The sequence below is a fragment of the Aristolochia californica genome, unplaced genomic scaffold (assembly GCF_029961685.1).
Source record: "Aristolochia californica isolate CCGP_79_NKW_82.1479 unplaced genomic scaffold, dmAriCali1.0.hap1 SCAF_9, whole genome shotgun sequence".
NCBI classification, from domain to species: domain Eukaryota; kingdom Viridiplantae; phylum Streptophyta; class Magnoliopsida; order Piperales; family Aristolochiaceae; genus Aristolochia; species Aristolochia californica.
In genome coordinates, this window is record NW_027182290.1 from 37,446,341 (window position 1) to 37,470,153 (window position 23,813).

General features: G+C 40.9%; 4 protein-coding genes and 1 long non-coding RNA gene across 5 annotated transcripts; all 5 read right to left on the reverse strand.

Moving 5' to 3' along the window:
* Window positions 1-1,820: 1,820 nt before the first annotated feature.
* Window positions 1,821-3,203, reverse strand: LOC137941472 (E3 ubiquitin-protein ligase ATL42-like). The gene has a single exon (XM_068786906.1). The coding sequence runs from the start codon at window positions 3,154-3,156 to the stop codon at window positions 1,861-1,863; it is 1,296 nt and encodes a 431-aa protein (XP_068643007.1). The 5' UTR covers window positions 3,157-3,203; the 3' UTR covers window positions 1,821-1,860.
* Window positions 3,204-5,343: 2,140 nt separating this feature from the next.
* On the reverse strand, window positions 5,344-6,933 carry LOC137940930 (ankyrin repeat-containing protein BDA1-like). Its single transcript, XM_068786044.1, has 2 exons — window positions 6,370-6,933; window positions 5,344-6,159 (listed from the first exon to the last, which is right to left on the reverse strand). Exons 1-2 carry the CDS (start codon window positions 6,931-6,933, stop codon window positions 5,344-5,346), a joined length of 1,380 nt encoding a protein of 459 aa, XP_068642145.1.
* A 2,445-nt stretch (window positions 6,934-9,378) lies between these two features.
* LOC137941492 (protein RTF1 homolog) lies at window positions 9,379-12,303 on the reverse strand. Its single transcript, XM_068786932.1, has 2 exons — window positions 12,165-12,303; window positions 9,379-11,545 (listed from the first exon to the last, which is right to left on the reverse strand). The coding sequence occupies exon 2, from the start codon at window positions 11,499-11,501 to the stop codon at window positions 9,504-9,506; it is 1,998 nt and encodes a 665-aa protein (XP_068643033.1). The 5' UTR covers window positions 11,502-11,545; window positions 12,165-12,303; the 3' UTR covers window positions 9,379-9,503.
* Window positions 12,304-14,356: 2,053 nt separating this feature from the next.
* On the reverse strand, window positions 14,357-15,715 carry LOC137940167 (aquaporin TIP2-1). Its single transcript, XM_068785101.1, has 3 exons — window positions 15,529-15,715; window positions 15,039-15,289; window positions 14,357-14,958 (listed from the first exon to the last, which is right to left on the reverse strand). The coding sequence occupies exons 1-3, from the start codon at window positions 15,653-15,655 to the stop codon at window positions 14,590-14,592; spliced, it is 747 nt and encodes a 248-aa protein (XP_068641202.1). The 5' UTR covers window positions 15,656-15,715; the 3' UTR covers window positions 14,357-14,589.
* Window positions 15,716-19,355: 3,640 nt separating this feature from the next.
* LOC137942173 (uncharacterized) lies at window positions 19,356-22,647 on the reverse strand. Its single transcript, XR_011110487.1, has 2 exons — window positions 22,365-22,647; window positions 19,356-19,606 (listed from the first exon to the last, which is right to left on the reverse strand). It is a non-coding gene; the product is annotated as an uncharacterized lncRNA (long non-coding RNA).
* Window positions 22,648-23,813: the final 1,166 nt, after the last annotated feature.

A 23,813-nucleotide genomic window follows, 5' to 3' on the forward strand; every position in this document is an offset into this window, starting at 1 on the left:
AGTTCATCTCCTGCATGAAGTTGACTAATCCTCCCCTTTGGCAAGTGTTCCTTTGATATGAGATGGTGGGTGGAACCCCAGGGATTGGGTTATGAATTTCTCCTAATTGTATGACCTATGTCTCATTTCACTATTTATAAACAATAGAGTTTGGTAGGAGAGCAATTTTATCCGATCAATTACCCGAACAAAAAAAAGGTTTCAGATAATCTGGACACATAATAAAATAATTTTCACTTGTTTCATTCCTACCCATTTCCATCCCTGGAGTCGATATTATCCATGGTGAGTCGGTGACTTTGTCTAATAGGAGCAAATGATTATTATCTAATTGATAAGAGAATCAAAAGAAACATCAAATGATTATTATCTAAAAATGAAGTTTCATTTATAATCATGTAGGAAATAATCACTCAGATCTCTAGGCGCTATTCCTAACTAGTTTGGGTGGTATGAATTCCATCTTTACAAATATTGCTTATTTGGTGAGACATTTCCAAAGGAGCTGGTGAGACCTAAAAGCTATACTCTCTCTCTCTCTCTCTCTCTCTCTTCGGAAAGACACATACCTGTGACCAATTCCTCCCAATTTGTGCTTTAACGTGATTCATCTTCGTCTTCCCGAATAAAATTGACCAGACATTAACCCGGAGCGTGAATGAACATGTCATTGATGGTCCCACTTTGTTCTACCTCCTAACACTTGTTATATATATGTCTTTGTCCAATTGGTCTTCCTTCAATTGAGTAATAAATAGATGACCCATGATATCGATTTCTCATCTCATTAAACTAATTCAGGACAAATAACTTATTGTCAGTAGTTGATAGTCTATTAAACCCTTAAACGTGACAAACGTCATGTTTCTACCGTGCCCTGGACCATTACTTTCTTAAACAATATTTCCCACCACTCTTGAACGAGGGAGAGTGACCCCACATCCACATAGTTGACCGACGGCCCTAGTTTCAACGATTACCCTCTTCAGGGGAGATGCAAGCTATCTGAAAAAATACGGAATCGATTATGAATCCGAGTTTTTTTTTTTTTTTTGAATGATGAGTGGCTCGTGAGAAGCAACTCCAGATCGATTTTCACGTTTTAAAAGTATAGGTTCTGTCGTGCGTTCAAGAGTTTTCTTCAGTGGATGAAATTAATTAAACAAAGAGAGAATTGGAGAAGACGAAGTCAGGAGTGCAAACTACAAAGAGTGGATTCCTTGGTTGAGGAATATTGGGACCCAGTGGGAACAAAATGCCAGAGTTTCGCGGCAGAAAACAAGCAAAAGCAACAATTCAGAATCTGCCACAACTGCTCTTCTGAAAACCAGGTAATTCGGGGGAATCCCGTGATGCTTCTCCGTAAACCATTGCAGAAGTATCATGGGAACACCAAAAGTGCACGTGATTAAGGGCAGAATGGTTTGCACAGACATTGCTTCCATTAATGAACTCATGCTCAGCTCTGAATTTTCGGTTTCTGGGTTGTTTTTATTGTTTGATTGGTTCAGAATTTCAGACATTTGGATTTGGGTATAATACCAGAAAAGAGTAAATACAACGGCACAAAAGCACCCATGGCACTGTCGAAAAAAGATACTTCGTCTGTAATTTAATGAATTCCGAGTTGTACCCAGAAGCAAAATATTGGAGCATATCTGTCAGGCTCTGCATTCAATGAATCATTAACTTTGGTTTAGATTTGTTTGTTTGGAAGTTACTCGGACATGGAGATTCAGTCTCATAAGAAACTCGGAGTTTCTTTTAGTTCATGAGAACAAAATTATAGGTTGAAAATAATTTATGCGAACATCCACTCATCTACAAGAGCAAAATTTTACTTCTTTCTGACCTGAAATTTTAAACAATCAAATCCTGTCCCGACTCGGGAGGTCGACATCTTCTTTCCCTGCCAGCCAACCACTGAAGGGTCCGTCTAGCAATCGGCAACCATAGCTTCCGCACCCTCTCCTCTTTCGCATTATTGGGAGCGCTTGCAGATTCTCTAACTTTAATTTTGACCCCTAAATCTGGAAATCTCGCCAAATTCGTAATTTCGGACATCGATCTCTTGGCTGATGGATCCAAATTATAGGAGGTTTTACTGGAATTGTCATCTAAATTAGACGACGAGGGCAGCCCAGTTGAAGCTGACGCCGAGTAGCTTCGGCTGAGGTTGATGACCTTTCTCTCGAGCTGCCTTTTCTTCTCTATCTCCTCTTTAATTTGGAGAATTTTCTCGTCGTTTGAAGGCTCGAATTCCATGGGCACTTGTTTAGCCGTGAACCTCTCGCTCCTTGATTCCATCGAAGAAAACCGCCTGCTGGAAACGAGATTAAGCATCTCCGAATTCAGAAACATTAGGTCAGAAGAATTCACATCGCTCCACCGGTTCTTGAACACCACATCCGAAACTATGATCTTGTGTTCGTGTTTGTCCAAGAACTGCTGCTTCTCACCCCCTTCAGGGATCAACAATTCTTCCTTCTTTCCCTTGTCGATGATCTTCCTGAAACTCCCACCGACACTGAACCTCGAAGAGCCGCCCTCGTCAGGCTCTCTCTGGACGAACAGCTCGACATTCGGCTCCTCTCTCAAGTTCGACGGGTCCCGGGAGAATCTCAGACTGTGAGAATACTTGAAGATGGTGAGGTCTTCCGGGTCAACCTTGTACCGACAGAGCGGACAACTGGAATGGTTCTCCAGCCACCGATCAACGCAGTTGATATGAAAGGCATGCTTGCACTTGGGCAACAGCCGAAGCACCTCCGAGTCTTCGAATCTAGAGAGACAAACCGCACACTCGAGGCCTTCTTTGGATCCTTTGAGAGAGGAGAATCGGAAGAAGGGGAGAGACTCTATGACGGTTTTGTCGATACCGGAGAATCTGGCTCCCGGGTGAACGAGCCCGTTCTGTGGGTCAGGCGAGTTGTTGAAGAGCTCGGCCGCTGCGGCGTGGCAGAACTTAGCGTACATGAGGAGAAGGAAGGTCAAAGAAAACATGATGGAGAGGACACCGATGACAATCGCAATGCTCGGACGGAAAGATCGGGGGACGTCCATAGTAGGGTCGCCGGGCCCGACGGCCTGGCTCTGCTGAGCTGCGGCATCATTGAAGAAGAGGAAGAGGAGGAAGAAGAAGAGAGAGAGATTCATGAGAAGGTCAGACTGATTCCCACGCAGTTGGAAGCTTGTGTGACGAGCATCTGGGCTGAATTTGGGAGGGGCCGGTTCTGCTGTGCGTTTTATACGAGCCAGTGGACCGTGGATTCTGCTCGGCAGAATTGGTTTTTTAGTCTTCCCTAGAAAAGAGTTTTCTTGTACAAGTGTTCTACGTTTGTTTATAAATTTTTATTTTTATTACTCATCTATCGGGGGAGGTGGTGGTGGGAGTAAGGCAACATAATTAATCACCCATTGACTCTCTATCAGGTTCTTTGCCTCTTCTTCGTTTTCCATTTTCATATCTTTAACCATTTGAAACAGGACTGATGGTAAATCCCATTAATTTTTAAACCCATGCATGAATTCCTCCCTGCCAAAGTATTATTGCTTTAGTCAACTCCTCAGAAACAGGGGCAATTGGGTTGCTGAAGAACCAAGGCATTTCAGTTCACGAGTCACGACCTTGATTCGTTGAGTAGAGTTTCTGGAAATGAACTCTTTCCAGCTCTTTTCATCGTAAATCTCTCGCATAAAACTGTTTATTCTTCTTTGGTAGTATCCTGATCAGACGATTTGGATGACCCATCCTCAGCAACTCGCAGTCTGATCAGGATACTACCTGAGGATTTCATTAGGTTTATGGCATCACCCAGAAGGGGAAATGTCGGGCACCGATTATCAGACAAGGTAGTTCTCTATTAATTAAATGTAAAAGTATCTTTCGAGATGCTGTTAGTCTTGTGTTTTCTTTGATTGCAGCTGCGTCTGCTAGAGGAGGAAGACAAATTGTAGTCGGTCTTCCTCGCTCAACTAGTGGAACGAATAACAGAGGTTGCAGCGAGTGGAACGAATAACGGAGGTTATAGAGAGAGGAGAGAAGTTGTCCGTATAGGGGACGACGAGAGGAAAAAAGTTGAATGCCGGAGAGAGGTTGCAGAGGAGGCGACTGAAATCGCCGAAAGTCGCGAGCAAGAGAAGAGCCGAAGAGGTTGTAGAGAGGGGAGAGAAGTTGCCGAAGGTTGTTGGTGCTGGGGACGGCGAGAGGAAGGGAGTCGAATACCGGAGACAAGTTGCACAGAGGGCAATTAAAATCGCCAAAGGTCGGTTGCGAGCGAGAGAATTTTTTTTTCTCTGAAGCTCTCGTTCTACAGAACTTCCTTCCCGATAGTCCGAACCCTATGTAATTGAGAGAGGAAAAGTGAATTCAGAGCTCGACCCATCTGAATTTACGTTTCTTCCCATTATGCTTAAAACGGGAAAAAATGAAATACATTTGTATTTAACTATCCCCTACACTTACCGAGTGAACTGCACACTAACAGTTATCCTGAATGTTACTAAGTTATTTCAATTTTTGTTCTGATTTGGCTGGCACGAAGGCCGGCACTGGTCTTTTCATTTTTGTGTTAGGTTTTAGTTGTCCTCTCCTTTAGAGTCCTTTGCTTTTGCCACCGGCGTGGGTCTGATTTGTCCTTTTCCTTTTCTCCTTGGCCCTAAATTGAATTTTAGTTGGGTCTGTTTTTCTACGAGGGTGGGGGTTATAAATTGCCTTTAATTCCACCTATATATAGCAAGACAAGATACTACGGAGCACTGCCTTTCCCCCTTTTGTCTATGGTAGAGGAAAAGGCACTGTATTTTCTGCAGCAAGAAAGGATCACTGCTCCTCTCTACATGAAGGCGTTTGCTACAGTGGGCAGCTGAAGACTTCCGCTGTTACAAAAACATGTGACTGGGGAAGAAGATTCCTAATTTTTTTTTTTCGTTATTTTTAATCTTTTTAATTAAAGTGTCATCTTTCGACTCAACTGATGATCAACCCATATTGAAGCGATTCCGATCACTTCATCAAGTCAGTGACCAGATTTGACTTGTACCAAAAAAATTTGAGAATTCGTTGGCAGAAATTCTACGAGCGGAAACTTGCAAAAATATTTTGACTTCTGCCAACAAATCTACCAGCAGAAACTTGCAAGCGAATTTTGCCAATGAGTTCTTCATCTGGCATTCAGCGACCGGTGTCGAAGTTTTAGTATCACAAAAAGAAAATATAAATTTACAATTTATAAGGAGAATTAAGAAGCTTTATCTCTAACCACGAACAGCCAGTGTTGTGGTACAGTAGACCTATAAAATAAATTATAATTTCTCATCTAAGAGGTGCTTATTTTCTCACTCCTATGTTCCTTGTCGATTTCCGCCGGTTTCAATGTCGCCCTTCTTGACTGCCCAAGTTCTCTCCACGGAAAGCTCTGATCGTTTAAGCTTTCCCCACAGAGAGAATGCTACCACGGTAAAATGGGATAGCAGAATGAACGCCAATAACCCCAACCAAATGGAGAGAATATAAGGAATTTTTCTCAAGATGTTCTCTGACACCGTAATGACTACTGTCCCAAAGACGAAAGCCATAGTCATGGACGACAAAGCAATCCACATAGCGATTACGAGCAGCCACGTTGTAAACCGGGTTTTGAGTGGCAACCCACTTACCAGCATGAGAATTACTGTTAAAGATGCAGCAAGCCCGATCATGTCGAAGTACATGAAAAATTTGAAGCTGTTGAAATTGACGTCGTTTCCAATTGCCGTCCCAGGTTGAACTTCTCCGACGGCAGGCGAAGTTGGGTTGGGTTTGCTATCCTGCCAAACGCTTCCTGGAGGATTAAGTCCTGTTTGGAAAGTTACAGTTGCGATCAGAGTCGCCACCACCATTAATGTGTTGTGCATTTCCTTATGCCAAACGTCGTCTCTTTTGTACCAGTTGTTCCAGGAGGCCTTGAGTGCGGCCTTCATTGTCCATGGTGTTTTCGAGCCGGACCGGACTCTGTTAGTTTTTTGGCCTCTTTTTGCTCCTGCATGGAGAAGCAACTCGGTGATCTCCCTGTCCCCGGATTCGCTCGGAGTTTGCAGCAAAACGTCCAAGGGAGTGAAGTCATAACCATTCTTGGCGTTCACGTCTACGTTTGGCACATCGAGCAGTACTTTGACCATCTGAAAGGAAAACTGTTAAAAACTGAAAACCCAACAGCAAAGCACAGAGGAATTCATCAATTTTAACGTGGTTCGGCCGGAAGAAGCTCAGTAATGAATAACAGTTCTTCAATTAATCTCTCAGCCACACTTGCAGACAGAAATCTGTGGTTGAATTGCTGCTGGAAATCACGAATATAGAACGAGAAACAGAGACAAGCATAAATTCACCTGAGATTGTTTTCTGACCACTGCAAGGTGCAAGATGGTGTTCCCATTGTCATCCTGCAAGTTCACGAGCTCCTCGTCTTTTTCTATCAAGAATTTAGCTGCCTCGATCTGGTTATGTTTCACGCACAGATGCAAAGGAGTCTCTCCAACGCTAGTTACTTCTTGAGAAAGTATCTTCTTCTTCACCAAAAGCAGTTCCTTCAACACGTCGATCTGCCCATGGATCGCAGCCAGGTGAGTTGAAGTCCTTCCCTGCTTATCTCTTGTGCTAATAAGAGACGGCTCGGCTCTGATTATCTTCTTCACTAGGTTCCTATACCCCCTGGTCGAAGCCAAGTGCAGAGGATAAGTGCCACTCTCGTCGTAGATTTCCGCCAGCCTTGGTTCCCGCTCTAGAAGCTCAACGGCGAATCTGGTATGTCCCCGCAAAATTGCAACGTGTAGAGGCGTCTCCAGAAGAGAACCATCTAGTGTTCTTCCCAGTAGGAGAGGATCTTCCTCCAGCAGCTGACGGAGGGCTGCAGCATCTCCCTCAAGAACAACCTCTCGAAGCTTTTGATTCATACTGAATTCCGGTTGCAGGACGGCGAAGTTGGTAGCTCATATATATATAGGACATTACAGCAGAAAATATAAAATCCTGGGACAAAATCTTGACTGAAGAAGAAGACGCAGGAGGAAGATCAGTCATCCATGATTTTTCGCGGAAGACGCTCATTATCAACGTGCCTACCGAATTTCGTTTGCTTCTATGTAGCCGTGATGGGTTGAGGGGCTCTAGTATCTAGAGATTGAATGCATTAACCAATTAAAAATTTTGAGGAGGAGAAAATCAAAATGGTAATTTGAACGGGACAAAATGTGGAAAGGTTCCGGCGGCTGATCGAGTAGTAGACTTGACTAGTTCACCTTTCGTCGACTGGTCTCCGTAGAACACTAAAAGACACGAAGCTTGCCGCTCATTTAATAAAGGTTTTTTTTTTTTTATCAAATTACCCATTTAAAAAAAAATGACACGTAAACTTGGACGGATTACGTGTCACCACATCATCCATACTAATACTGTGTAAGTAAATAGATACGTCATCTGCCATGTTACTATTTTGACACGTTATCATCGTCATTAAATAACAAAAAAATTGAATAAAAAAAATTTTGATTTTAAAAATCAAATTTATGAATACACTTTTTATTAACTGATTTTTAAAATCAAAATTTTTTTATTCATAAATTTGATTTTAAAAAAACAAAAAAATTATTCAAATTTTTTGTCATGATTGGCTGCTGACGGGGAAGAAGCGTTGCATTATCGAGAATCAACTTGGCTCAACTGGAGGACATTGTGGAATTGCTAGTAGTATTCGAAAACTGCAAGCGAAAACGCATCAATCAGTTCATGACAGAGATTGAGAAAGCCATGACTCGGTCAAGTTCACAGGCATTCAGTGAGTTGCACCCGAGTTGGCTTTCAATTTTATTCACTGGGCAGAACGTTGACAGATGGCGCAGGCGTCTTGCCAAACAGTCACCTCATTGTCCTGGACGTCATAAATTTGATTTTTAAAATCAAATTTTTTTTTTATTTTAATTTTTTGTTATGACTTGATATCTTATTTAACAGATGACGTGTCAAAATTAATTCAAAGTGACGTTATTTATCGAAATAAATTTTTAAAAATAAATAATTTAGTAAAAAACCCTTTAATAAAATGCAGGATTTGAAAATCTTTCAAAGTTTGTGGCTCAGTCAACTTACCACGTCACCGAAAACTTTGCAAGGTTCATCTTACCCTCTGCTCCGCTCATGGAAACCGCCAATTCAGCATCTCTTGCGTCGCCGTCGGTGCGTTTTCTCGGATTCCTCAACCAGGAGCCCCCGGAACAGGACATTCACCAGCGCGACCTGTAAGAACTTTCCAGACTCGGCTAGCCGCAAAAATCGTCAGATGCCGAACCAGAGCGCGGGATCGCCACGGGCGAGATGGCCCGCGCAGCAGTGGCAGCAGAAAGCGTGGGTCGAACCCGGGCTTCCTCTGCACGAGTAAATGGTAGGAATAGAATGGACTATCCGTTCCCCACCACCGACCTCCTGCTTTCAAGTCTTTCCTGTGTTAGTACAGTTGTACTAAAGACCGAAGTCCTTCAATCAACCTCGTAAGTGCAAGGGCTGCCACAAACCAAGTCGTTCCTTTTCTTTTTTCCGTTTCCCTTCTCCTCTCGTGTTTTTTTTACCGGTTGCTGTTGAAAACATTATTGATAGGCTAATTGCCGATTATAAACTCATTAGATGCTGAATTTCTAAATACTTCAACTCGGTCAGGTAGAGTCTTAATTCAATATGAGGCTCGTTTTTTAAATATAAAAGACAATGATGTGGTTACCCCATTAATACTTAATTGATTTTAACAGAATAAATATTTCATTGTTAATACTTTAATACTTTTACAAGTTTTCCGTTTTACTGTTCATTAAACGGAATAAAATCAGATAATAACTATTTCTTACCCAATTTGTATTAAGATACTACTATAATTTTCTTACCATCTTCCAGTGTTATGAATCTTTTCTTCCTTCTGCATCTGTACTCCGGCTCTGGCTCTTCTTCTGCTTCTGCAAGTTTCTAAGCAAGAAGGTTCAGCTATGTGAAAGCCTTTTACATTCGTTTTGGAGGCTAGAACTCGATTCTCGGAAGTGGTATATTATTTTATCTGATTTCACTACAAGTAGCGGAAAGGAACGGGAGGGTAAGTAGTTCCATCCCACCTCACACTGCAAGACAGCAGAGGCAAGACCGACGGGTCGCTTTTCACCGACTCACTAGAGTCTCTCATTCTGTTCTTGCATGCTGAGAAAAAGGCAGAGAAGCCAAACACCCTTTTGGCACAGTAAAGAGGATCTCTCTCTTTTGGTAACAGCAATAGGGCGAGCTAACCACCCTCCCCCTTTTCTTGCATGAATGGCAGAGCAGCAGCTGCCCTGCCCTTCAATGAATTCAGTGATAACCCTTTTTATGGTTCAGATTAAATATTAGGTCGATGCACTTTGTACATTTTTTTGTAAGTTGTCTGAGAGGCACGTAAAGCATAGCTAACAAATTGAGTACAGAAGTTAAAATAAAAAACAGGAATAGATTATCAGAGCAGAGCTCTCCGGCGCTTGTAGTCACTGACAGTCAGAGTCAAAGTATGCCATCTTCCATCATTCTCCGGCACCTGAAATCCAATGGTTGCTTCCATTTTTTGCTTCCGAGCAATGAATCCCAGATGAGCACCCTGAGCCCCCCCAAATTTCTGTAACCCAGCCAGTGATATGGGCAATTCAAAGTAATGCAACGAATTTGACTCGGTCCCTTGGTCCACAGGTGCCTTTGTATCCACCAGCTTTCCTGCACCTGCTGCGGCTTCCAAAGCAGCAACAGTTGCAGCCTCACCAGCAGGCCCCGCCTCTGTGCCATTTCCAAGCCCTAGCCCTCCTATAGTACCTGTTTGTCCATTATCTGTGACAAGCCCATTATCCCCTCCATCAGGCTTGGATAAGTAATAATTCCTAGACCTTGTCCATCTCCTCGAGAATGGATCATACCCTGCTTCCCCTGCTTTCAAACTTGTGTTCACAGGCTTCAACTCAGACGCATTCTTAAAGTTCTCTGCACGGTTCTTTCTATTCATCTCTGCTAGCCTAATAGCCTTGGCATCCTTCTTTGCTTGCCGAGAGGCTTCCAGCTCTAGCAGCCGAGCCAGAATCCTTTCAACCTCAGCTTCATCATTACGACTCTGTGCTATCTCCATCTCCTTCTGCAATCGATCTTTCTCAGCTGCAACATTTAGTGGCCTGGATGAAGCTAACTTTTTCTCCTGCACCATCTGCTTAACAGTTTCCGCTGAGTAGACATAAGTGTTTGCAATTTTCTGTATTGCGTCCTTCTTTTCAAGCACATAGTGTCTAGGTACCATTCGTGCTCCACTTCTTTCCACTTCTCGAACCCATTCCTCAAACTCTTTCAGTGTGGGTGGTGAATCAGAGACCCTGGCCATCTGCCACCTGGCAGCTGAACTTTCATTTCCCCATACACAATTCAAGTACTTGTGGGTGGTTCGATTCTCCAGCTTGTACTGCCGATCTGGCTCAGATGCATCCACATTGCGAACCATGCAAAGACGATAAATGCTCTCCCTGTTCCGAGACATTCCAATACCGACTCTGACAAAGCAACCAACAAAAAGCTCCTCAAAGAAAGGTTCCATAAACCATTTTGCAAGTTTTGATCTTCGAACTGTGATCTCTTTTATGTCCTCATACGTCGGTTTATCATTTTCCTCATCACTCTCCCCCAGGTCACTGCCCTCGCTTGACCCATCTCCACTGTCACTTCCACTTCTGCTTTCGCTTCCACTGGAATCACTTTTGGGACTAGCAGGCTTTCGTCTGAGAGGGGGAGAGTAATATCTAGCATTGTTTAGACCACCAACAGTGGAATCCCTCAGTCGATTGCGTTGCCCTTCTGAATCCTGCTGCCTCATCCATCGCTTCGCTCGTAGTTCATTCAATGCATCATCTTTGGCAGTTTTACTGGTTTTAGCAGCTAAGCGGCCACGAGCTGGCACTGGAGGAGGAGACTCCTTTCTACTGCTGGATTGTGGGGCCTTCTTCTCGCTGTGCTGGGTCATTGAAGATGCTCTTACCTTTTGTTTCAATTTATTATCATCTATTTTGCTTGCTCGTTCATACAAGATCCTCTCTCTTTCAAGTTCAAACATCTTTGAAAGGGCTTCCCTGTCTGCATCATCCTTGTAAAGATCACTTCCAATAGAAGCACTGTCAGAGTCATCATCAATACCACCACCCCTCCGATGATGGTGGTCATCATCATCATCTCCCTGGCTGCTATCCCTATCATCTTCCTTTTCAGAAGGATCCAGTCTCTTCTTCAGAGGAACTTGAGATCCAGAAGGTCTCCGACTTGCAAAGCCTCCTGATTCATCATCAGAGTTATCATCCTTAGAGTCACTCCCATCATCAGAATATGAACCTTCCTGACGCCTTCTTGGTTGAGCCAGAGAAGTAAGGGGCTTTCTGCTAGACGCACTGGTTCTTCCTGCAGCCTCAAGAAGCAAGTTTTCCAAGTCTGCCATGACCTTCACTCTTAACCTTAAATTTTGAACATGCTTCGAATTACCTACCATGAATCATTACAAAGTTTATTAATAATCAATGAGAAGAGACACTAAAACTTGCATCCTCGAATTCTGTCAGAAACACGCTTTGCATAGCTCCAAACTATTAAAAACATGCCTCCAGCATTTCTACAGGAATGCCTAGATACTTTAGCTTTCTTATAATGACACATGAAAACCAGATCGCAAAATGAATATTGAACTTCTATAAAATACAAGGAGCTCATCTGGTTGAGGTTCCTCCACTTCTGACCTTAATTTGGTAAGATTCATCCTTAACATGTATCGCTCTCTAAAAGAGAGTATTTCGGTGGAAAGTAGGATTTTTTTTTTTCTTCCTATTGAGAGATTGAAAGTAGGATACATACTAATTAGGAACTGTACCATATACAGTTGACATCTAAGACCAGCATACGACGGAAACAACAATTTCTTTCTTACAAGTATATACTCCGTGAAATTCGCTCAGTAATATAAATAATCTACAACGAGACTAGAAGACCTAGAGGAAGGTAACTTTACAGCTACTGCAATTTGAAAATCAAGCATGTCGTATGGAAGTGTCAAAAGGAAAGATTGTCATAAGTGGGGATCAGGAGACGGGATCGGGAGCCTATCTACCAAATCAGGAAGATGAAGATTAGGGGCAAAGAGCCACAGCGCAGACGTCGGCGGCAAGGGGAAGAATCGACAAGGTTTGTCGACAACGTTCCGTCGAAGGAAAGTGGCGGAGACAGCAGCCCAGGCGGCTCCACAGATGGAGGTGAAGACCGATGAAGACGAACCGATGTGGACGTGGAACAATATATATTGGGGTTTACAATACTCTTTCCGAGTTTTAATATGATACTGAAGCGTCAGCAGCGTCAGGCGGTGACGCCGATCAACCCGGTTGAACCGGAAGCGGAGATCTGGGCGTAATTCGCCGTTCTTGGGGTTGGATTTTCTGGGTCACTCCCGGTCGGTTGGTCCGGTTCTTACCTATATATTCTGTCGTCCCAACGATTAGCATGCGAACGAGGCCGTACCAAACATTTTCCTTTCCTTCCATTCACTTCAAAGGAGCTTACACATCGTATTAGAGTAGTTGTTGTTAGCAAATCATTGTACAAAGAATATGAAATTTACGTTTCCTAGACAACATATTTATTATTTAATTATATTTTTTATTTTTAATAGAATAAACTGAAATTAAATGCTTTAATTTTGTTATGTCCATTAAGGAATATGGGCCATAAATATAGGCCAATTGAGTAGATATCATAGGAAATTATGAGAACCCTATATAAGGAGACATATATCCTGTTATGGTCTCCAATATGCTAAATCACACATAGTTTCTCTTCTCCCCGTTCGGAAGAGAAACGAAGGTCCCATTAAGGAACTAAAGAGGTTTAGTTGGAATGGATCTAGGTATTTATCCAGAATTCTAATATTCTGACATGATATAAATTTAAGATTACGGTTTTCTAACATATCCTCTACACATAAAAGGCATTTAAGAAAACCCAGGTTCAAATAAGAAATTTAGGTAGTAATTTTAGTGAAGTTGGGTCCAATGCCTATGCTAAAATGAGGCCAAGTTAATTTTTTTTTCTTTAATTAATCTATGTGAGACTATTCCTTAACACTCTCCCTCAAATATAAACCCTCTTTTATGGTTCTACACTTAGATAATTTGGGTCGAGGCTTATGTATGAGCACTTAGTTTGATACCAAATTAATATACTAAAAACTCTAGAGCTAAGGGAGTGGGCAAATTTGACCATGACCCAATAAATTGATTTAAAGAAGACTCATTCATTTAATTAAGGATATATACAACTTGAGCAATAGATGGTTTGGGTTTGGTTTTATTTACTCGACTAAATGAACATTTAGGTTGGATTTAGGTTATATACTTAGATCTTCTTTTAGAGAAGACCATTTGATCTGGCCGAAGACCAAATGTCAATCGGAGAACAAAAACCAGAAGAAAAAATACATGACAAACAACTCTTCACTCTCTTCATCTTCTTTTACAAAGACAAACAATTCTTCACTTTCTTCATCTTCATCTTCTTCTTCTTCTTTTACAAAGACAAACAACTCTTCACTCTCTTCATCTTCATTCTTCTTTTACAAAGACAAACAACTCTTCACTCTCTTCATCTTCTTCTTCTTCTTTTACAAAGACAAACAACTGTTCACTCTTCATCTTCTTCGTCTACAAATCGTCTACAAAGACGGACAATTCTTCACTCTTTTTGTAACTCCTATTACAGAGACAAACAGCTCTTCTTTTATTTCCAAACAACTCTTTACCGGAGCGGTATTCACACCGTATCCGTTGGCTTTATCCTCCTTTTTCATGGCCTGACCTATCGATTCAAGCCACACATTCACTGACAAAGGCTGCCGCATTCTAGTCTGTCAAAAAAGTGGCTCCAGTGAGGAGACCCATCCATCAATGGGACGCTTATCGCTGGTTCTAGACTGGTGTGGCAGAATTTAGAGCCAAGCCTTTGGACATATTCATCCACGAAACCCAGATTCTGGTTATACTGGCTTTCTTTTTCGATATACTAATCAATCAATGTCCTGGACCAGCTAGAGATATCTCTCAGTCTGCAAATTTTTCTTTATAATAACATTTCAAGGCTTCGAGACAAGACTGTTTGAGTAATGGTGGGGTAGGTTGTCAACTGGAGGAGCTGCGCCAGAAGCATTGGGTTTCTGGGATACAAATGGAGTTTGTCCGCTTGTTATTCACTCGCATACTCCAGAGACATCTAGATCACACATGCGTTCTCCATAATTTACGGACCCACACGTAAAGATAAAGAAAAGTAGAATATATGAACGAGGTTGAATTTTTAGCAAGGGAAAGTAGCTGCAAATTCATCACCTGGAATGCAAGCATTCAGCTCTACGGATACTAATTACAATCCACTAAACACGGCCACGATATAGAGGTAAAAAAAAAAAAAAAAACAGAGAGAGAGGACGAAGAGCTGAAAACAGTTCTGCTTCTCCCTCTCTGTTATTCGAATAAAATGTAGTGAACTCAGAAATCGTTGGTGAGGGGCGTGTGCTCGGAATTCATGAATACGTTGCCGTAAATGAGACCGGCCAAGCCTCCACCGACAAGAGGTCCCACCCAGTAGATCCAGTTGTCCTTGAAATCCCCACTGGCGACTGCTGGTCCGAAGGAGCGGGCAGGGTTCATAGAACCACCGGAGAATGGACCGGCGGCCAGGATGTTAGCACCCACGATGAAGCCGATTGCAATGGGAGCAATGGTGCCCAAGGAGCCCTTCTTGGGGTCGGCAGCGGTGGCATACACAGTGTAGACCAATGCAAATGTGATGATGATCTCCATGACAACTCCTTCTGCTGCTCCCACTCCGGCTGCCACGCTGTGGATGGGAACCGCCTGCAACACAAACCCATTCGAATCTCATTTTAGCCTCAGTGGTTATCGTTTTAGCCTCAGTGGCAAAGTTCCTCACTTACCATGCCTCCTGTAACGGCCTTGAGGAGGAAGGAGGCAACAATGGCACCAACAAGCTGGGCAATCCAGTAGAAGATTCCGGTGAGGATGGTGATCTGGCCACCCAGAGCCAAACCGAAAGTTACAGCGGGGTTAACATGTCCGCCGGAGATGTTGGCACCCACCGATACAGCGACGAAGAGCGCGAAACCATGACATATAGCAACTGCCACGAGCCCTTCTGCATCTAGAGCTGCTCCTGCGGTCAACTTGCCTGCAGCCACCACCACCACCACCGATATTAACTAAATTAACTAGCTTTTCTTCTTTTACTTACAGAATTAAGACCGTATTTATCATGTGGAAAAATTAAAGAGGAGGCCAGCAATGCCAAGTCTTGTAAATAGAGAATGAAGGAAAAAGAAAAGTCAAATGTGTATTTAATACGTAAAAAAAACGAATCAGACAAGGAAGTGAAGATAGAAGACACTGGAGGCCAGGAAGAGTATTCACTGTAAGCAATGGCAGAGCCGACACCGGCAAAAACGAAGATTAAGGTGGAGATGAACTCTGCAAGGTAGGCTTTCAAGGAACCGATACTGAAGGAGTCATCAAAGCGCCCAAACGCTATCCCAGCCATTGGATCTCTAAAAACAAGCTTGGAGACTCGTCTAAAGCAGAGAAGAAGGTGGATCAATGCAGTGCTCCTCCACACCCATATATAAGCACCTCCCAATAGTTGTGATATATGTCGCCAGTGCACAATTCAGATATGGAATGAAGTGTAAAAACTGACCAATCCCGGAAACGCAGCTGGAGCCATGTGCTTTGATGGAATCGTCGAGAAAGGAATAGATGAATAATTATTCGTCCATGTGACCGACCGCAAAGCCATCACTGGGTCACCCGATAATTGTCAAAAAGCAGAAGAGAGACGGTCCCCTTCTCCTCTCTCGTGAGGCGTGACCTGAAATAGGAAAGGAAAGAAAGGGGCAAAAGATCGATCCATGACAGTGATTGGAGCCAATGGGGGGCGCCGACCATGTCTTGCTGATCATAAAAATATAAAGGCTGATGGATTCGTTTGGAGTTATCGATCAGTTGTTTAGTGGCCGCCTCTGGCCTTTGATTGAGAGTTTTTGAGTGTTTGATTCAACGTGGAGAAGAGATTATTTTTTCTGTGTTGTTTTAATCTGATCGGAGATGGATTATTTTTAATCTTTTCAGTTTTCTCCACTCGTTTTGCCGCTGCATGGAATCAATCTCAAGTGAAAGGTATAGGAGTATAACGGTGGGTCCTGCATAAAAGGATAAAGAAAAGAAACGAGGGTGAGAATGGATCCCATGGAGCCTGCAGTGTGGGCCCAACGGTATGATGTCTGGATCCTCCTGTCTTTTCCTTGGATTCGCTTCGTTAGCGATACTGGCGCCTTCAAGTAATGGGGCCAAGGTGAAAAGTGGACTAGACGCCAATTGTGGCCCATCCGCTAGGGCCCCAAGTACATCATCAGCATTTGTAGAGGCATCACTTCATTGCTCTGTGTTGCCTTTTAGCTCAGCCCGGCTCGCTTTTGATTGCTATTTTCATCACAATCAAGACAGCCATGGGAATCGGGCCCCAAGTACATCATCAGCATTTGTAGAGGCATCACTTCATTGCTCTGTGTTGCCTTTTAGCTCAGCCCGGCTCGCTTTTGATTGCTATTTTCATCACAATCAAGACAGCCATGGGAATCTTCATTTCCTAACTAATCTTCTGGAACATCCAGTCTTCCCGTCTTATTAGCATATTTCTCCATTGTGTTTTATGTTGCGAAGCAGAGAGAGAGATCAGAGAGGAATAGAAGAGCTAGTGTAAGGCATAACAGAAATGACAGCCTCTGTCCTCTCTTCCTTGATCCACCCTTCTTCCTCGTCAGAGTTTTCTGTCAAGGGCTCGGCGTCTCTGGCGTGACCCTCGACTTTCAGGCTTGATGCCAATGAATAGAGCCAATCCTGATTGTTGTTGTATGTTTATTTCCATGCTAAACTATTTGTTAGTGGGCTAGTTCCTGGAACCTTAAGCTGATACCTTTGATATCTTGTGATATTCACCCAATGGCTTGATGACTTTGGTGGTGCAACTTACATATCCTTGGTTGCAAGAAAATTAGAAAACAATTCATAGACTTAACTACCTGACCTTACATATCCTTGGTTGCAAGAAAATTAGAAAACAATTCATAGAGTTAGCCACCTGACCGATAGACATCAGATTTAAAGGAAATTTAAGAACTAATAGTGTAGATTGAGGGAAAAGAAAAGGTGTAAGGAAAACATTTCCAACAACCTATATTGGTGAAACTAACCCATCAACAAGATTAACATGCTTAACGAGAACAAACTCCTTTAAAATAGAAAATAGATAACATACCTGACATGTATTTTGTGACACCAGAATCAAGAACCTAAGATGGAAAATAAGACACTGAGAGTGCAAACATACCTGCAGGAGGAGTCGTATGTGCCAAAGATACAGAGGGAATAGATAATTGTGACATACGTTGAGAAATCTGTTACTGTTGTTGTTGAAACAATTTTTGTAATTCACCATGTGGGATTGTAGTTCCCGACCGTGGTATTGTACCTTCATGTGTAAGCATTTGCCCATGCAAGTTTTCCAAATTTTATCCAACATCTATCTAAGTAATGATTTGTGCGTCCATATTGAACACACTTAGGCTCACATTTACCATCTCTTCGATTTCATCCTCTATCAGAATTATCTCTACCAGTCCCTGTGCGTCCCTTAGACGTATCAGTAGAATCATATGTTGTAGCTAATGTATTAAAGGCAGTAACTTCACCTACTTTAGTATTTTTTCCAACTCTAGACACAACAGTATTTTCAACTCTCTGTACTCTACTAAAGGTAGTAGAGAGGTTAGGTATTTTATCTTAGGCCAAAATTTGTGCCTTTATACTGTCAAATTCAGCACTTAATCCATCCAGAAATTTCGCCACAAGAAGTTGAGTCTACTGTTTTCGGATTTCCCTTTCATCTGTAGTAAAATGATGAAAAACACAATTTCCAACTAGATACTCAGAAAAGAACTATAATAGTCTGTCACAGTTCTGTTACCCATTTTTAAGCAAAAACAACTCTGCATATAATTCATAAACCCTGGAAAGATTGCTCTCTTGTCCATAAAGAGCTTCCAAAGACAACCACATAGCCGTAGTTTCAAAATTCATAACTTGGCTCCTAATATTAGATTCCATGGCTCTGTTCAACCTTCATATCATCATCCTGAGGAACAGGAAGGTCATCTCTAACAAGTTTCAGTTTTTTCCTGCCCTTCAAGTACATTCTAATATATTTGGACCAAGAAAGGTAATTATCACCATTCAACTTTTCAGAGGTAATAGTAATAATATCTTTACCATCTGGATTATATGACTCATTTGCTAGAAAAGTAAACCTCACTAGAGTCAACCATATCAGATAAATAAGAATAGCAAACAAATGAAGTAAACCTTCCAGAAAGTTCCAACTCAACCAGCTCAAATGGGCCCAACAACGTAAAATCACAATTAGGGCAAATATAAGATGTGCACAGATAAAAAATCCAACAAGGAGATCAAATTGAGAAGATAAAATGCATCGGAACCTACGCTGGATTGACGTCAGCAATTGCATAAATGATGTCAACAGTCACAGTTCTGGAACTTTGGCACACACCTTTAGGTCAACATAAAAAAACCTCTTTTGGCAGTTTAGAACTCTGTTCTTAGAACAATAGAACCAATAACCATAGGGTTATGGCATAAAGAAAAGGAGAAAATATTGAATTTTTACTAACCAATAATCGAAAAACTGGAAAAAAGATTTATCCTTTATGTAGACGTCTACTTCAAAATGGAGAAAAACTTACAACAATCCTTCCTAGATGCGATCTAATGCTCTAATACCATGAGAAAGGTAAGAAAAAAGATGGTTGAAGAGAGAGAATGACAGGGAGAGAAAAGTGGGGAAGAGAAAAATTGAGAAAGAGACTGAGATTGGGGGGCTTGCACGTCCTCTAGCCTCTATTTATATCTTAGGGTTGAGTTCAATTTACTTCATTGCCCATACTTTAAGTGAAAACCCTAATTCTCTATATCTCCTGTTCTACATGTCCTCTTCACATGAAATTTGGTTCATAGACATAGTTTGATCTTTAGAACAATATTACATCAAGAAATATAAATAATGATAAGGTAAAATAACCAAAATGCCCATGTTCTTGTTTTTCAACAAATCTCATAACTATCTATTTTGAAGGTAAAAAAAAAATTAATTTCCAAACAAGAGAACAAGAAAAGCATCAACCAAGTGTTAGTTGTGTTTACAAAAAGGTTAATTTAGGAAGGAAAAGGAAAAAGAAAAAACAGCTACCTATTGCATACCCATCTTGGTTGTTGAATGAATTTCATCATCTTGAAATCGTAGAAAATAAACGACTTTGCTAGGAATCGAACCCAAATTCTCCAATTAAACTGGTGCCTTATCCATTAGGCCACAAAGTCTGCATTCATGCTTCCCAACTAGTAGATTTCTCCAACCCCAATGCTACAGTGATAGGAAATTGCATCATTTTATAGTTCATAAAAGCATTCTCGTAGAAAGTTAATAAACATAAGTGATGCTACCTTTTCCCATTCACTCTAATTTAAAGTGGATTTTCTAGAAAGTGATAACTAGCCTTGATTGCTAAAGAAAGAACTCGATATTATAAAAAAAAAAAAAAACAAAAAGGCTAAAGAAAAGAAGCTAAGAATTGTGTCAATAAAATAGTTTCATGTATCACAGCCAAAACAATCTTAAAGTTACGAAATTTATTTCTATGATATAGATTCTTGTAAGATGCCCAAAACACTGATCAAGCTTACTAGATAAGTTCTATGAACTACTACCTTACAACAAGCACCCTTTTTTTGCATTGTTGGCAGTAAATGAGAACAACATAACATAGCCTTTTAACTTTTTCTCCAATGGCAGAATTTTAAATATGCAATGAATTGTATAACATCTTACAAATATAAAAAAGTTAACCAAAATGAATACCAAATGAAGACCAAATGAAGATGATAATTAATTATGAGCTTGCGATGAGGGGATATCTGAAAGTAATCACTTTGAAAGTTCCATATAAGTTTCCTAAAAAAAAAAAAAAAAAGTTCCATACAGACTCACAAAGCTACCTTGCGGTATGACCACCTTATAACTCCATTATTACGGCATATCTTCATAAAATTCTTCAGGTTACAAGATACCTCTTACATAGAGATAGATCATGTTAGCAAAATAATGAACATTCTTGAACTTCAAAGGGCATGACATTTATTATAAAATTACAGCATTTTAAACAGAAGAGATCATTTCAGCAGCTCATTCACATGCAATTTTACAATTTTGACAGTATGCTTATGCATATTTGTTCAAAAATTATTTTGCAATAACTCATACATCCATTATCTTTTTCAGTAGACTATTTCAAATGCAACCAGTTTTGGGATTGTTTTCCTTGTTTATTTGTGAAATTCTAAGTGAAGAAAAGGAACAAAATGTAGAAGCTCTAATCACAACCTTCTGGCCAGAATTTGGAATACCAGAAGCCATTTGATCTCAGGCCACTAAAGGCCCACTATATTCCAGTATCTTACAACCAGTGCAACCAATTCAGACTTGACATCAATATTTGGCCAGTATAAAAGTTTATCTATTTTATAACAATGACATGCATTTACCACAAGATGGCAAACCATCATTATTACTACCATCAGAGCATTGATCCAACTGTACAGAGGTTTCTAAACAAACTCTCCTCTAGTCTGACCTATAATTTTAAATGCTTCTTGCTTCTGAAAGCCCAACAAGAGAGTAGAAAAACTGCTCTTGGACATGATAAACTGTCGTTTACAAGAATTCTGTTTAAGTATATTTTCAATCTTCAAAAGACAATTTCAAATACAAATAGAACGTATATGAAGTGTACCTGGTGAAGAGCAAGAGAAAATATGGGTTTTCAAGGAACGCCAAAGCAGTATTTAAAATAAGAAAACATGATCCCGTGAGAGATAGGGGCAATGAAGGTTTCAAGAAGGAAAGCAAGAGCAAAGTTGAACAGAGAATTTGAAAATACAGACAAGCTTTACACTTCATACCCCTTCTCTTTCCTCAAGGATTATCTATCCAAAAAATAAAGACAAATGAATAGATGATTAGGAGAAACCCTATATGCTCTAAATTGTAAAAATCAAGATTTGGGTGAAGGAAGAAGAGAAATTGAGAGAAAAAGAAGAAAGAGAAGAAAATTTCTCTGAAGAGCCTGGAGAGGCTTCATTGGGAATCGTGTACAAATTCTCAGATCCTCATAAATAACTATCTTGGGGTAATAATTACATAAATGCTTATATATATATTTAATAAACCTTAATCTCCTTATATCTCTCTAACTATACATCCTATGTACATGAAAATTTAGCCACTCACATAATTTAACATAGATTCTAAAGATTCTCCATGAAACTCAAGTGAGGCCTAGCCAATAATCTTAACTTAATTTAACAAAATTGCAAATAACCAAAAGGAAAATATATACTCCAATCATACACTTAATTAACGAAATAAGGGACTTCATAAAAGAAGAAAGCAGCTTAGACAGAGCAACAAAAGAATGCCTCCTAGTATTCACAAAAAAATGTTCAGCTGAAAATAATTTCGTCAGAATGTTCTATTAAATCATATGAGCACATTCAATCAGTTAACACGAGAAATTATGGCAAAAAATAAGGACATCCCCATTGTTTATGGAATTTACAAAAAAGGCTGGAAGTTGGCGATTGAACAAGGCTCATAAATGCCCCTTTTTAATTAGCACAACACATCTCCGCAGTCAGCCGAGAATCCTCGGAGCTGGTAAAACTGAAACTGCCAAATACAAAGATACATTTTACAAGCAACCTAAAACCTCACTCTCGATGTACATCACGTTTAAAGAAAAGTTCACTCCCACGCGTATCAAAAAGCTCAAACTATAAAGCTTTAGAACGCAGGTTTCTCGCAGTGTTGTATAAAGAAAGACGGAGAAGTCGCCCGAACACGAAAGCTCTACCATTATAAGCCTAATGTGAGGTCGTATACACTCAAAATGCAAATACTAGTTCGTCAACAGCTCTCGTGCAAAAAAATAAATCTAAAAACCCACATGAAATAATCATCAAACGAAAGGGAAAAGAAAACCCAGAAGAGGATTAGAAGATGACAACAAACCAGTATACAGTCCAGCATCCTGACGACAAACAAAAGGTAGAGCCAGAAATTTTACCCAGTGTATTAGTCGCCTCGGCTATGGGTAGCGAGAAGTCAGAACGGGAGGAAGAGGTGAGGGCCGGTGTGGACGAAGTTTGATGGTTGCGAAGGTCACGCCTGTGGAAGGAGACGGATGAAGGGACTCTCGCCTATGTGGGTCGACGGGGCTGAGACGGCGAAGGGGAGGAAAGACAGAACAGGCTGGGTCGATGTGGATGGTGGATTGAAGGAAGCCAATCCTTGCCAACAACCTATAAACTATAAACAAACAAATGTAAAGTTGAGTTTTCTTCGGCAAGTTTCCTCGACAGTGAGACTTGTTTCAATGTACTCGCAGATATGCCGGATCCTGATGACCGCATTTATCTGAAAAAACTGGCATACCAACTTAATTCCTGCAAGGCTGCAACAACTATTTACCAAACAATAAAGTCTTCATTGACCCGTGGAAGGTCGATGCCAAATACTCGTATTATACCTTAAAGTCTTATCCTCATGGTCTCATTGATTCATAGCTTTTGATGTCATAAACTTGTCCCAGCTGCTGCAACAGTCAAATAAAATATGGTGTTAAAAATGCATTGAGGGGATCCAATGCATTTTAATTAAAATTTATACATTGGTATATAGCATGAAAATTTTGATAACATAATCTTTTCTTATAATTACAAAAAAATGCGATTTTGACAAATATTTGTATTGAAAGAGTTGTAGACCATCTTGATTGATCAATTGTTGGGTTGTATGATATGTTATTATATTTGACCATCCTTCCTCTTTCAGAGATGTCACCGTTCTCTGAAAGTGCTTTCTAGCTTCCTTCTTCTCTGTATTATGATAACTGTTTATTTTGGGTTCCTATGAAGTTATCTCAATTTGTCACAGTTTTCATATATCTATATGGAAGAAGCTCTTTGGGAAGTGGATCCCAAATGAAGGGAGTGCAGTAAATCCAAATGGAGAAATGGGTAGAGTCCCCGATACATGCACGGACCTTTTTTCTGAATTTTGACAGCTCGTAAGGCTGGAATCCATTACTTTTCCCCCGTCTGTTAGTCTCTCCGTCTGCTATGCGACGTTAAATTTGAAAGTTTGTTTGAATGCTTGAATTCCTCTTCATAACATTGGATGGTCACGTCTTGACTTGCTGCAAGCGCACCGTTCGTTCTATCAACTCCGGCAACAAGCGTTCGGAATCGTCATCGCTGATCAGATTTCCCATAGGGTGAAGGATAAGTATATCTAAGCCAGTTCTTCCACCTTCCGTCCAATGTGCATGGCCTTCCGCAATTATTTCCAGATCAGATTCTGCAGATTCAAGTATGTCCTTGAAAGCCTTAATTAAGAACCCATTGATTTTGATCTGAAAGCATTTGTGAGGGTAGGACCGTAGAACGGTAGAAGACATGCATCAATTTTCTTTTGTTTCTTTCTTATGTAGGAAGCTTTAATTGAAGTGCCGAAA

What these genes read in the sequence shown, in the direction of transcription:
- LOC137940930 (XM_068786044.1), bottom strand. Translation starts at nt 6,933, where the DNA reads ATGAATCAAAAGCTTCGAGAGGTTGTTCTTGAGGGAGATGCTGCAGCC. An exon ending in TGGTCAGAAAACAATCTCAG is followed by an intron (nt 6,160 to 6,369) that starts GTGAATTTATGC and finishes TTTTCCTTTCAG; the next exon opens with ATGGTCAAAGTACTGCTCGA.
- LOC137941492 (XM_068786932.1), bottom strand. Translation starts at nt 11,501, where the DNA reads ATGGCAGACTTGGAAAACTTGCTTCTTGAGGCTGCAGGAAGAACCAGT.
- LOC137941472 (XM_068786906.1), bottom strand. Translation starts at nt 3,156, where the DNA reads ATGAATCTCTCTCTCTTCTTCTTCCTCCTCTTCCTCTTCTTCAATGAT.
- LOC137940167 (XM_068785101.1), bottom strand. Translation starts at nt 15,655, where the DNA reads ATGGCTGGGATAGCGTTTGGGCGCTTTGATGACTCCTTCAGTATCGGT. An exon ending in CGGCTCTGCCATTGCTTACA is followed by an intron (nt 15,290 to 15,528) that starts GTGAATACTCTT and finishes TGGTGGCTGCAG; the next exon opens with GCAAGTTGACCGCAGGAGCA. An exon ending in AGGCCGTTACAGGAGGCATG is followed by an intron (nt 14,959 to 15,038) that starts GTAAGTGAGGAA and finishes TTTGTGTTGCAG; the next exon opens with GCGGTTCCCATCCACAGCGT.